The following is a 14,750-nucleotide window of genomic DNA, read 5'->3' on the forward strand; positions in this document are numbered from 1 at the left end:
CGAGCAGTCGCAGAGGAGGAGCTCACAAGAACCAAAAGTAGACAGCAGTGGTTGTCGCTTTGTGCTGAGCTGAATCGGCTAGCTCGAACTCGTCCCCCTCCTGCTTGTCTCATCCATGGACGGGTGCTGCCGCCGCTGCGGTTTAGCATCGCTCAGTACGAAGCCAATAACATGCGAGATACCCATTCGACGAGATATGTACATTTCGCGCATGAGGAACAACGCATACGAGTTATACAGACAAATGCAGAAGCAGGTATCTATTGAGAACTGGTGTGTGCTTCTCAGTAGCTTCGGTTCTTTTAAGATAAAGATAAGAAAAAAATTATTAAGGGATGCAAAACAATATAAGAGAAAAAATATAAGCGAATTAGCATAATAATCAAAGTATAGAAGCAATAAAAAACTCGGTATTGCTACTGTTACTGTTACTACCTCTACCACGTACTCTTGTTATGTAACATTTCATAGTTTCGTACTTGTTTGTATAGTATGTTTTTTTCTATCATATCTGAAGGATTTCTCTTTCATTAGTATTCTATTTTCCCACTACTTCCCGCACCACATTAGTCCGCAGCATAACCACGATAATTGGTTGTAGCTGTGTTTGACCTAAAAGGACAAAACCTACTCAAAAACTGCATTTCTGGAAGCTTTCCTTATGTTATGAGGACACAATGATCATTTTGTAGGAAGTGTTTTGGATGCAGACGACGTGCGGAAATGTTGTTTTGGTTCTTCTGCTGTTAAACATTCTCTATGACATGTATTCATAACTGTAGTGCCTGACAGAAAATGCACGCTGTTGCCTGAGAGTCGTGTCCACTATGCAAAAGAAGGACACAAAACGAATCTTAACAGTTTTTTTACAAACGTTAGATGGTGTTATTGATGTTCCTAGAAAATAAGGAGCGCATTTTACCATGATATTATGTGCCTCATACTTTTCTCAGAACGCTTTCTTTCATCTGAAACACAAGGCATCGGTTCTATTAGGTTGGTTACTTATTTTTACACACGTATACCCTTTACAATTTCTTAGCCTCTTTTTTCACATTCATGACCCTCCATCGATTAGTCCTGAGGCCCAATCACAGTGCTCCATTTTTCCGGGAGGGTTACTGTTCCCTGGGGCAGAAACTGCAGACTGTGAATCAAAGAGCAGGTTAACAGCAGCTTTGAAGGTCAGTGAAAGAATTGAACATGTTTTGCTCCAAAGAATCCTTAGAAGTGCGAAACAAGTGGAAGTCTGATAGAGCGAAGTTTGGGAATAGGGTGGATGGGGGACCGTTCTCCAACCCAGCGTCATATTAGCGGAAGGTGGCCAAAGTGATTTCGGGTCATGGACGAGGTGGACGGCAGCAGCTCTCGACCGCTTGCGTCGGATTGCGGCGACCAACTCGCGTACACTTTAGCGTCGACCGTACAGTTGGAGAGCAGCAACTCCTTCCACAACATTTCACGCAATTTCTGCGCGTGAATGTCCTGTGCGTGCAAGTTGTCGAAGACGGTAGCGTGGGTGGTGGTCTCCTCGCCTAAAACGTCGTTGATGTTGGAGGCAGCTTGACGTGTCGTTTGGCGTTGCTTCCACTTGTAGAATACTGCCCTCCTGTATACCTTTGGCTAGGAGAGTTTAAGAACCCAGCTTTTAACGGAGCTCTGAGGAAAAAAAAGACGTGTCTCACCTTTCCGATGACAAATTGTTTCAAAGTTTTTCAAAGTGTGGAAGAGTAGGTGGACAATTTAACATCCTTCCACTAAAATATAGAACAGAGGGTTCATTTTCAGATTCCACACTTTGAATCTCCGAATTTGAGGCTTCAGGAATAAAAGTCGTCTCGTGGGCTTTCAATAGTCGTAGTGCAAGATCATTTGAAATCTAAATAAACCATAAAAATTGCAGCAATTTCCAATGTCCTCATCGAAAAGGACATAGCGAGCGAAAATCACTGCAACCAATATCGTTGATTTCCATTAACTAAATCAGATTCAAACCATTGAATTGGAAATCAGATAATGTTTAGGGAGTAGATCGCAAGACAGGCTTAGCAATCTACATGAATGCTCTAATAGAAAGGAATTTATCAGTGGACAAACCACCGGAAATCAGCAACGACTACGACGTTGGGTTCGTTCTGTGGACGCAGCGATATACACGCATCACGATGCAAATCAGCGCGAGGAGACGAATGGGATTCCGCCGACAAATAGCTTCAACAATACGCTGACGCACGACAATTTCACATCAGGGTCTACACAGTGTGCTGATGACAACATCGACACGACAGCGAAGCGTCTCGACGAATTAGTGTCACGATGCTGCAAGAAGACGAAAAACATCTCTTAGCGTCGAGCCTGTGATGATTTGAAAAAGCGTTGAGTTGATTGAAACTGCCGAGTGCGAAGGGCTAATGGGCTTTTCTCATTTCCCGATAGACACTCTTTTTACAGGCCCTCAACCTAAATGACCCGCTAATATCTTTGCGTAATCTCAAGGATTCGAGCTGTCAGCAGACTTTAATCTAGAGACCCTAGGTCTTGGAAAAAAGTTGAATTTGACAAAATGGGACGGCAATTTTTTCTAAAACTCTTCCGAGCCTGTGTGACAACTCCCCTCCACTATTAAAGTTGAGCTGCAAAATGTAGACAAACCAGGGTCAGCTGAGAGCGGAGCCTGTCCAAAACATCCGTCCCTTCATCTTTCCGCCTGACGCATGAGCGTCCGAAGTATGCCATTTTATAACGACATTTCAGCTCGGCATCAAAACCAACATCTGGGCGTTTCGCATTCCGCAGCAAAAAAAGGTAGCTTTTCGAGATTATGCCAGCTTATTGCCGCACCTCCAGCCTACTGTACAGTTTGATGTGGGAGGATTACGAGAACGGCCTTTCTGAATCAAATCTGAGGTGAACTTCTCCTTGGAACTACTAGAAAGGTCACCACTAAATCACAGTTTTGATAATGCTATGCGTCAACTTTTTTAAAACGGTCTTGTGAATCGAAAATGAGACGAACGGTCCAGAAAGGTGCCACTTCGTGAGCAACATTAAAAATCCAATTAAAAGCACTTCTGTGGTTATTCGGAAACCTTTTTCTACTGTTTTTGTTTTCGTATCCTAACATAAAGGTAATAGTTCACGTTTAGTTTTTTCTCTGACCACTGAAGAAGTCTGCGCGCTGGGACCTTCACTTCAATTACGGAGTGAGCTGCGCTGTGCGTAAAGGTTTTATCGGACTGTGTTGTCTTCATTATTAGAAAAAGGAAATCTCTTTCAGTCCTATTTGCGAGCAAAGCGAACTCGCTGCCACTGCAAACAGTTGATAAAAAGAAAAAAAAAATGCATAAAATTGTTACATATTCCACCAGCGAATTTTTCAGGACAATTCCAAGGCGAAGATTTCATGTTTTGGAAGCATTTTGCTCCCTATGTTTTAATCCATCAACGAGGCACTATACGTAAAATTAGTTTGTGTAGTTGCGACATTATGCGTAGTCGTGAAGGATTAATGAATTGACTTAGCAGTGAAATCCAGACAGTGCTCTATACCGGGAGCAGAAGATCCAATTCGGTAGGGGAGGAAGTTACCATTCTAGCTATGCAAATGGAAGTTAGCGACTCATAACGGTTGCAACAACTTTTTGTACGGGTTTCTTTTATTCGAAAATCACTTAAGAAATAATTTTCGAACAAATCCTTAGGATAATCTTCACCAAAATAGGTTCGTTATATACGCGGAGTTTTCGTTATTCAGATCTTGAGAAGCTAACTTCGCGTAGAGATTTTTAACCTTTCATAGGAAGAGTATATCCTGACCAACTTTTAAGAATGTCTACAAAACCAATGTCATCCTCGCTCGAGAAAGCGTGGAAAAGAGCAGGATGGGAAGAAGAGATACCCGAATAGTCTTCACTCCTTTTCTTCTTCATATGTACGGCGCATCTTTTGGCATTCTCAGTGAATGAATAGGAGCTGCGTATGCGAGTCTGATTGCTACCTGATAGCTCTGCTTGACGCTTGCTTGATCGAAGTGCAATCATTCGAGCGTACGCTTTGGGAAAATACCAGTTTTGCGCAGGGTTATGACGCGGAAATTACCCAAATACGGTAAAAAAGTACTGTCCACTGCCCTGGGGAACCTCTACACGTTTAGGGCAAGTACCTAGAGAAAGCATGGAATCTTTGAGAAGAACATTCCGTTTCGTTCCGCCGAACTGCCGAACATTGTCCATCTGAGGTAACCTGGTCACTCGGTGCCGATAGACAGTTCAAGTGAGATTCTCCCAAACCATGTAACTGGGACAAATAGATGGGTCTTGTTCGAGCTTTTCCTGTAGCTCGAGGTTTGGCAGAGCTGTGTTCAATGACGACACGCCTTGGCGAAGATGCGGACAGCCGCGTCAAACAATAATACTAGCTCGTCGACTAAGTAGGAAAAAGTGCATAAAATGAATGGATGAAAAAATAAACCAAAAAAGAAAGAAATATGGGTTAGAAAATAGAAACTTTGGAGAAATTGTCCTCAGTTCTTTCTCTGGTTTGTGTACTGCGCCAAATTGAGTGTGAAATGTTGCGCACAACTTCTAGCGATTTTCGCAGCACACCCAAAATAAACTTTAGTTTCTTTGGCGATAAAAGATGTGAGGCTTGAAGCATGTCTTCCTCACAAAAACTGAATAGGAGTTGTGCTCGATCCACAATGCTCACTTCAACGCCTTTCGAAGAAGACTTGTAGGTCTCGAGGGTGTCGTTCAAGCACAAACTTGATAAGAATCATCCCGACGCTGCCGCGCCACTTGCGAGGTGTCAGTGTGTCAGTTGCGACATCCCCGATCTACTCTCCAGAGTCTGCTGAACCGTGGATGTGATAACGAGTGCAGAGATGCTGAGGAGAGCACCGAGAAACAAGCGCGATTCGAGTAGGAGGAGCAGTGCAGAGAGGATTTCTCGTCGAATCTCGAATTCAGCACCTAGACTGTGACCTCGAAAGCGTGTGTGAAGAGATTTCCGTACGCCAACGCATCGCTGCCGCAGTTTTCTAATTCACGCGCCCCTGCCCATAATTATGCGACGATTCTCAGGCAGCAGTGCACAAGCCTCGGCTGCTGCTGCTGCCGTCGCGTCGCTGCTTCATAGGCGGCTTTTGGATAACACTGCAGTGAATAATTAACACATTTAGGCGCTTCTCGGTGGCTACCTACGAGTAAACGAGTGCTAGGAGTGACGGTGGTGGTGGAGGAACCAGTGAGATGCTTCGTAAATATGAGCAAGAGCTCTGTGATGGTCAAATTCACGGTGTTCAACGAGAAGCCATGATCAGAACTAGAGATGCGACCTTACATGCCTAAAGGCTTGAATAAATCACTCAAAAAACGACTCCAATTAAGAGAGAAGTCAATGGACTTAGAGAAATTGCTAGAACGTTTGTAAAAGTAGCAGAATCAAAAAAGCTGGACTGTAAAGACAACATATGGTTTTTTCTTCAGGACCACCCACCTCAGAGAAAAGCATCCAGAAAACGTAAAGATTTTCGAATTTCACTGATTTGATGCTATATTATTGTAAATGATAGATGTTTTTAAGTTCGAGAGGCTCATAAATTGGACTGGATCAGCACTGGAGTATGAACGACGGCTCAAACGGGTGGTTTCAAGGAAGAAAGAGGAAAACGGAGAAACGATGGATTAGAAAAGCAAAAGCAAAAAAGAGGGAAAATACAAAAAAGTAATGGAAATAAAAAAGGTCGATCCACATTCTTAAAGAGAGAAAAGAAAGAGTTTTACGTCACCTGAAGCTGAATTTCAAGTAATTTTGACCTCCAAAACGACACGAAAATTTAACACACACTAAAAACGGGTAGATCTGAAAGAAAAACACAGTAGCACATTTGCTTGAAGCACCAAAAAACAGTGAAGTAGAGATTGTAGAAGAAAAATGCGGAAAGAATTTAAAATGTCACTCAAAAGTACATTTCGTAGTAATGAAACATTATGTAATTAAATCTGTAAAGAACAGTGGAACAGAAAAGTGAGGAAATTGCTTTCAAATGCCAATCATTTAAATTCCGACTGATTGACAGGAAAAAACCATTTCGCCTACGCAAAGAGTGGAACAGAAATTGACTTTAACGAACGCGAACTTTCGTCGAGATTCTGGAAGTGATATACGCGAAAATCAAAGGTTTTTCTCTTCACGATTGCCGCATATTTTTAAATCACGTTATGTTACTCTTTACCGCATAAGGCGGTAAAGAGTAACATAACGTGATTTAAAAAAACAAAAAAAGACGAACAAGGAAAATAAACGAATGCTTACCACGCACGAGGCCTCATGAAGTTTCCCTATCTTCGCTCCAAGGAAGGGACTGAAAGAAGTGAGATTCAATAGAAAACGCACTTTACCTCACCCCAGTACGAGACATTAGCCTCTCTTTTTTTAAGGGTTAAAAAATATAATTCTGTACTTTGTTTGACGCCATAAAAACGTTTGAATCGGTAGTGGAACCGCTTCGCACTCGGATTCGTCACTGTCGTCAACCCTGAAAAAGGGGATTTTCCAATGGATTTGTTCTAAGTACTTTGCTCGATTTAAACTATTATTATTTATTTGTATTTCAAAAAAGTACACGCTCATAGCTAAACATTTGCTTCATCTTTATATGTGACCAATTTTGAATAAAGGGCAAAAAAATTTTAATGAAGATAATGGAAAAAAAACAAAAAAGAAACAGTGAATTCCTATGAGAAAAATGAATTTGGATTAAATTTAAATCTACTTGCTTAATATTCAAGTGGAGCCTAGATTAGAGGGAACTGCAAAAAAAGATAGAGTAGGAGGAACAGACATGGAAGGCTGTGCATAAGTTAGTGCAGGAACCCGGGAAGATAATCGAGAAAATCACCTGCGAAGAGTGGGGTAATTGCCGTTTTTACAACGGAAGGGGAAGATCTAGAACATTTAGGGGTTTTTTTTTTTAAGTAAAAGTTCATGCTATTGTTAGCGGGGGTAAACAACAAAACAGACAAGGGAATTAGTTGAAAACATGTTGAGCAGGACTTCTGAGATAACGTATTCGAATTTGAGGGGAGTTTAGAAGTTAATCAGCACCATCATTATTGGGAAGAAAATTACGTGCAGTGAATTTTCTCTTGGTAAAATCACAGAGAATTTTAACCCAGAATAGTGCATGAATTACAACACAAGATTACAGAATTTCCTAAAAAAAACAAAACAAAAACTAGAGCTATATATAGCACCTTTTTCGGCAAATAATTCGGAAAATAAGTTGCAGTTGTAGTGGCGAAAAAATTCCTTATTTTTAAAAAATGCAAAGCAAGAAGTGATGCATGCCTCAGAAAACATATTTTAGACACTTATGTACATACGTTTCAGAATTTGTTCGCATCCCTTTCTATAGTTTCCGTAATGGAATGCTCAGTACATTTTTAACGCACCATGAGAGCAAATTCATGGATATTTCGGAACTAGTCAGAATCAGTGATAGAAAGAGTTCCGGTGCTTATTTTTACTTCTTTCGATTTGCGACTTTGTGTTTAATGAATCGACAGTACTGCAGGACTAATTATCCGCACTCTTCGCATGCATAATGCAGCTGACATTGTGCACGTTCTTGTTGTGGAAGCAAAGGGGCTTCCGGTGCAAATCAGAGTAGCACGGGCGGTGGCGGCGGCGCCGGAACAAAGAAGACCGACGGCGGGCAGAAAACACAAGGAGCCGCTATTTCGTCGACGAGCGACGAGTCTAATTGAAAGCTGAGGTTCAGCTGAAGTTGCTCTCTAGTGGAGGGCCAACAACAACCGAGCAAAACAGGGAGATTTTTCAGCCGCCTCCCAGCCAGTCACCAAAGCGAATTCTTGTAGTTTTTTCGCCTTTTCCGACTATAAATCACTCGAGAGTTTATTACATTCCTACTCCCAAGTGCATAGCAAAAAAAGCTTCTGACGTATGCTCAAGAGAAATGCGCTCACAATTTTCAACGTAACACGTTTCCAACATTCTTCCTAACAGAAAAACATCGGAGTCGCAGAAATGAACAACGCAGTTCTCTGAAGTGGTCTTGGCTGAGTAACCCTGAGAAAGCTGCAATAAAGTTTGCGCAATCTGCATTCAAATAGAGATTTCTGCATTGGAAAGTATGCGTCGGAGGAAAAATCGGCTAACCTGCAGATGGACTTAAAGTAAATAATGGCGGGTAGTAAAATTAAGGAGGTAATTCTTCATCATAGCTAGCGGGTCTTAGAAGCATGATTTCTTTCATAAGCATGCAATGCATCACATGAAATTATCCTTAAAAACACAAAGCCAGAAATTTCCCGCGAAAATTTGGGTCAGGCAGTAGACCAGAAGTTTACTCTCTTTAACTCTTACAAGAAACAGAGTTTAGAGACACTTAATGTAAGGTGATAAACAAATCCGGGTTTTGTGTCTTCTCAGACAACCTGCGGCAGATAAAAGTTTTTTTTTTCGGAAAGGAAAGCTTGTCTTTATAGTGATTCTTAGAACTGAATGCATATACGCTTGTAAGAGATGTATTGGAAGACAAGAGTGATATTAAAAGCTGGAGCTTCCACCAGACAGAGCGATTGATGCTCATGATCGATTTCTTTTAATTGAAATAAATAATAGAAGACGAGCTTGATTTCAATTATTCTCTATGTTGTGTGGGAATTAGAAGATCCTAGAGAATATATATGTATATATATGTATATATATATATATATATATATATATATATATATAAATGCAGACATGAGAGATGAACACAACGCTGTGATTTGCCACCATTGAGGAGCAGGAGGAAAACTTTGCACGTACTTCAGGTTCCCTTCAGTGAACCATTAACTAAGATAATTTCCGAGGAATTTTGCATTGTCCACTTCTTTTTTCTTTCTTGGTACACCTTTCGTGATCATAAATAAATAAATGGATAGTCAAAGCTAAAATTACAACGTGCTAGATATCAGAATTTCCGAATTTTCCAAAAAATCACAGAATTTGTAATTGCCGTCAAATTCATTGTTGACTTCATTTTGACATTTTTTAAGTTAGTCGCTGTGAGGAGTGTCAAGATTACTGTAACTCGAATTGGGTCACTTAATCCCTTGAGAGGGAAGCTAGCGTTAACAGATCAACCGTAGGTGATTTCAGCGAACGTTGCTGGACTGTTCTCACATCCTGGCGTGAAAGAAGAAGAAGTGTACATACTAGTTGCTCCTATCCTCTAGCTTTGTCTGATAAAAGGGTATTTCTCGTGAGTCAAATTGATTTTCTTTTGGAAATTACTAGAATGGAAAAGGACTCACCATTTAGTGCTTTTTATGGAGCTGGCGGCAGTGCTCAGGGGCATGAGTAGCAACTGAACGGTGCCCTGATGTTGATGCTGTAAATAACGGACGTGCATGTTTGGGCGACGACGATAACGATGTCGGCACGAGGAGTCGTAGGTCAACGACGGATGAACATCGCGTGGGAATATTCGGAAATGGGCGGACCAAGCAGTATTAGCAGTGGCGTGAAGCAGCAACAGCACCACTAGCAGCAGCTTCAGCGGGAGAACAACAGCTAGAGGAGTGTGGGCGGAGCAACTCGTCCCATGCATCGATCGCCGGCGGCGCGAAATTAAAATATCCAAATAAAGAGATGAGCAGCTGATCCTGGCAAACGTTCCCGTGGGAAAAGGACCACCCGTAGGTCCAGTTCGTCGGATCGCCACTACAGCAGTTTCTTTCGGTGATTTTCGGGGGATTTCAGCGTAAAGTTGGTTTCCGCGCACTAATACCTCCGAAATGGTCGATCGAGGACGAGCTGCGATTCATCAAGAAGGAGAATTAATTAGATGGCAAACAGAGAAGATACAACGTGACGCACTTGGTACTGGGAAATTATTATATAGAAGATGAGACATGAAAGCTCTAACACGCATCATAATAGTGGGTCAGAAAGGCGACAAACAGCACGATCAGGTTACTTCTTAGTTGAAAATGCACTTTTCTCTCATCCAGGAAATGTTTTGTTGACGAAATGGTACTTTCGGTTGAAAGAGATAGGAGCTTTCGCAAGGACCCCTAGATGCTGATGATTAATTTTGGCAACACATGAGGAGGTGTCCTTGTCACAAAATAAAGCCATTGTGACGAATGAGAAAGTGAGATTATGGGGTGAGGTTCTGCGGTAAAAAGAGTTGGTGTCATTTGAAAAAATCCTCATCTGATGAATTAAGGTCGTAAAAAGAGATTAATAAGTGTGAGACAGCAAAATAAATGAGCTGAGTGTAAAAACAAAAAAATAATACACATTACCGAAGGAAGACGAAAATTAATGTTATTTGCAGCGGGAATCACTTCAGGAATTCTTCAAATATTTAAACTCGTGATTATACTTCTCTTCCCTTCGTATTCACTCGACTGTCTTCCTATGCTTCTTTTCAAGAAGTTTTTCCTCTGTACTAGAAGTAACATCTTATGTTCAGCACCCCTAGCATTCTTAGCAAACATTTTTAGTTTTTAGTGTGACTATCACTTTAAACGTTCTTTATTAACTTTTATTCTTTCAATAGCTCGTACAAAATGTTTTTCAATACCGACGCTGACGCTGAAAGTGCTTTAGATTTCCTCGAAGGCAGGACCCATTTTTTATGAGCTAAGCCTGCACCCGTCCTCATGGAGTCACGAAGGCGGGCCTACATCGCTTGTTAGGCTACAGTCAGCGCCCAAATTCTTCAACCAGGTTACCGCGATGCGCACACTTCCTCTCCTCAAAACACATTCCCTGTGCTCTAGCCTTATCCAATCGAACGCAGCCGTCCGCTTGAAGACTTCCGCTGCTGACTAAATGCGCGAACAGATAGATTCTCGCCGCATTCTTAAAAGGTGGGAATCGGAAAATCTCTTCATCAACGCCTACTAAGCCTTTTACCGTAAAAAGTAAAGTCGAATTTTTGAGAAAGTGAGCCTTTCTTCTAGAAGATTTTGTTTCTGTTCAGAGTGGGAAATTCCCACAGGGTATAAGTCGATGAGCTGGCTATGCAGAAGACAAAGTGCTTCTATGTTTGAATAAGAACTGTAACTACCGTTGTCGGAAAAGACCACAGTGAAGATTTTGCAAGTTTTATTTGAAAGATAAACAGATAGACAAGAGAGGGGTTATCTGGAGGGCATGTCAAGATGCACGAATTTTCTCGCTTTATATCTCTGATGTAGCGATTCGTTAGGTGACTGTGGAGGTGAAATGTAGATGCGAACGTTCTGGCTACCACCGCTATCCCGTAAAACAACCAATTGTCCGGACGATTCAATCGTATGCCCTATGGCTTTTGTTTGGTATGTCATAAGCATGGATGTAAATATTCATTTGACATTCTTCATAAGTTTTTAGATATTGAAATTTTTCGAGATCTAAAAGTTTCGGACTCTCCAGTTCTCAGTCAGTCGACTACTAGAAATTTTTGAATGAACCGGATCTCTGATTATCGCCGTTTTTGAACGAATATTATTATTTTATGTGGATGTCAAAAAACTGAAATGGAGTTGTAGGTCAAACCAGCGCAATCAGCAAAAAAACCCAGTGACTACAGTGGGGAAAAATGCTCTTGAAAAATGCAACGTGCATATAACTAAGGCGAAATTACAGATAATTCTACAGTTGTAGAAATTAGGATTATATTACACCATAATTACAAGACCAAATAATCTGGAACATGGGAAAAAAACTAAGAATGTAAAACAGTACGTAAAACACGTTTACAGTGTACAAATTACAAGAAAAAAAGACGTGGAAAAATTGCGCACACTCGCGAAAGTTAACAAAAAGTATAGAAAATAGAGAAAGTATGAAGAATCGGTGCAAAGGAAGAATGAAAATGGTGGTAATCCGAAAATGTTGCAGAAGTCAACTAATGATGCGTAAATGTGGGCGAGAATGCGGAAATGACAGTAGCATTTAATCAGTTATAGCTTCCCACGGCAGAGTTCTGTGTTTTCCTTCCAACTTATATCCGCGCGTTTCAGCAACGCTAACGGCGTGAGGGAAATCGCCTCAAAATATTCCATAATTCACATGTTACAGCTAAGAAAAACGACACGATCTTTGTCCAAAGGAACGATGAAAGTTCCCTGATCAGCTGTTCCTTGTAAATCACAGGAAAACAAATGGAATAATTTAAAAAGGTAGCAAATGTGACAATAATGATAATAAGAACAACAAGTGATAATGGCGGCAAACACAAACTCCCAATGAGTCCCGACTTCTACGTAGTGTACGTAGTCTTTCAGAATAAAGCAGGAATGTATAGTGGGTTAGCAACCTTGTTCCGTAGTTCTCATGTTGATGAAGATCTTATTCTTTCTAATGTTGATGAAGATCGTATTCTTACGGTAATCATTGACGTATCTCCGAATATTTGACTTTCCTTAAAATAAAGTGACTTTCGAATTTTAGTCGAACTTTTGAGTTTGAGTGACTGAATATTTTGCTTTTTAAAAAAAAACAAACTAGAACAAATACTCGAGCTTAGTTGAAATTCAAAAGTCTTGACAAACTCAGATATCTTATCTTTTTATCAATCCGTTGATCATTTCCTGAGACGGAGAGTAGCCAGCTTATTGCTAGCACTCCGTTACATGATTACCTCAGTTGCGTGATTACCTTATATGTGAAATCCGCCTTTCTGAAAATTTCAATAGTTTTCTACGTAGGTGGACCCACCAGGTCAAAAGACGAGCACAAAAGAAGTTGTTTGGCTAGTTGCTCGGTTCTTGTTATAACATTCTTTCTTCTAAGCCTTTTCTGCTCTTTCAGAAGCATTTCAAACAACTTATCTGTCCGAAGTGGTTTCAACAGAATACGCCCATTCAAACGAGCTGAAAGGTGATCGCCGCCTTCCCGCGGCTTATTTTCCACCACTATCGATTTAGAGTTATTAGAATTATTTAGTTATATTCAGAATTATTTATGCTATGCAGTGATTCCTCCAACCGAAGTTAGATTTGATTGCCGTGATATCGGTAATCTGTACGTACCTCACCACTTTAGTCTCAATGTTAGCCGATAATAAGCAGTATGATTGGATAGAGTGGCAGAAAACAAACAAAGAAAGAAGTCACGCGGAGAAGTCTATGATGTCTTAGCGTCATCATCATCTATCGATCGGAAATCGCGGATTCGTTTGTGACATATTTCTTCCTTTTTTCTTTCTGGAGTGTGTCACTCACTAACATTGCCATACTCATTTCATCTGAGGTGAATAACAGACGTAACGGGACCCTGGGAAGACCGATCTCAAGATGCCGTTTCCGCTATGCAAAGAGAGCTTGTTGCTGCGAGAGAACTCATTAACTTGGTGTCTATTTGAATTGCAATTCGGGGGTACTCGACGCATTTGTCTTCGCTCTCGTAGAAAACGTACAATACTGGTTAAATAAGTTGTCTTGAACTGGTTTTACTGAGAATTCAGTTCCTCTCCTCATTGATAGACGCGCTGTTACACAAGAAATAGCACGTTGATGTGCACTGTCATCAAGTGAATGTGGCACAGACAGCCCTGCGCTCCTGACTCAACCGCTTTAGCAACTAATCTTCGACAGACAACTCCTCTTCTGAAAAACTAATACATGGGAAATACTATATCAAACGAACACAATCCACAAGTGTCTTATGCAAAAGGAAAAAAAAAAACAAACTCGTCAGTGTTAGGCGCACGACCGCTGCTTCCAGCGCAACTCTACGGATGCAATCTTTCAGAATAAAGAATAAATGCTCGGAAAAAACGAATAGTCAAAAACCATCGTTGGCAAGGTTATGGCCCTGAGCCTGCTAAAACTTTGTCCATCATCGGCCCGGACTTCTCTTATCCTTCCCAAAAGGGGTACGCTCCGAGTTCATTTGCATATGAAAGCCACATAATTCTTCTGTCATCAGAATTAACAGCTCTGGCTTTCCTTCAGCAGTGGTAGATTCTTCTAATTTTATCGTCTCTACTTATATACTTGTTTTTAATATTTCCACTTCTCAAATGAGGAAATAAGGAAATGCGCGCGGATCCATTTCGTAGAGTGAAATTTGGGTCATTCTGATGCAAAAGAAAAGCTATGCTTCTGTCCTCAAAGCTTTTCCCAAGAACAATGTAATGAACATTTAATTTCACTGCTTTGCAATTTATTCGAACACACAGAATTGGAATTAAAAGATCAAACAAGTCTAATCGCATCTGTTTAATTGCACAATGCCTCATTTTGGTTGGCGCTTAATCAAAGCGATTGTTTCGTTGGAGGAAGCTGCAAAAGTTTCTGGAGTATCGTAGCGAAGGGAAAAACGACATCAATTTCTTCCGTGATAAATCATGGACAAAGAAACGTGAACAAAGAGGGTAGTTTATCAAGACAAAATGCGCGTTTCCTCTGCTTTACGCAGTTATTCGATTTTTCATCAACAAAATCGGAAGAAGAAGTTTCTTGGGAAGAGAAGAGAAAGAATATCTTTTCTTTCCACTTGTTTCTTCCTTCGATACTAATTTGCTCAGTTATTTAATATATTGCGACAATGTGGCGACAAAACTCTTTGGAATGTAGATGATAAGGTCATGTTTACTTTCCTAACTGGATTAAGATAGAGGCGTCCGAAACAGTAAAGAAAGCGTAGTTCAGTTGTTGCCACAAAAAAAGAACTGTCAGAAAAACATATTTTGCAGTCACTCTGGACATTGACGTCTGTTCCTTGAGCACCAGACAAATGAA

At 40.7% G+C, this 14,750-nt stretch overlaps 1 protein-coding gene across 3 annotated transcripts in view; it reads right to left on the reverse strand.

The window, feature by feature from the left end:
* RB195_014330 (uncharacterized protein) overlaps positions 1–9,619 on the reverse strand; it is a gene marked incomplete at both ends in the record, with an annotated part of 35,831 nt that extends 26,212 nt beyond the window's left edge. For 2 of the 3 annotated variants that reach the window (XM_064204545.1, XM_013444326.2), the window contains 3 exons: positions 6,316–6,364; positions 6,464–6,538; positions 9,324–9,619. In XM_064204545.1, coding sequence (XP_064060426.1) covers positions 6,316–6,364; positions 6,464–6,538; positions 9,324–9,619 — 420 coding nt within the window. Of the gene's footprint in view, positions 1–6,095; positions 6,153–6,315; positions 6,365–6,463; positions 6,539–9,323 lie in introns of those variants that run through there. The other variant, XM_064204546.1, reaches the window with a different exon arrangement.
* Positions 9,620–14,750: the final 5,131 nt, after the last annotated feature.

This window comes from Necator americanus, chromosome V (assembly GCF_031761385.1).
Source record: "Necator americanus strain Aroian chromosome V, whole genome shotgun sequence".
In the NCBI taxonomy this organism is placed as follows: domain Eukaryota; kingdom Metazoa; phylum Nematoda; class Chromadorea; order Rhabditida; family Ancylostomatidae; genus Necator; species Necator americanus.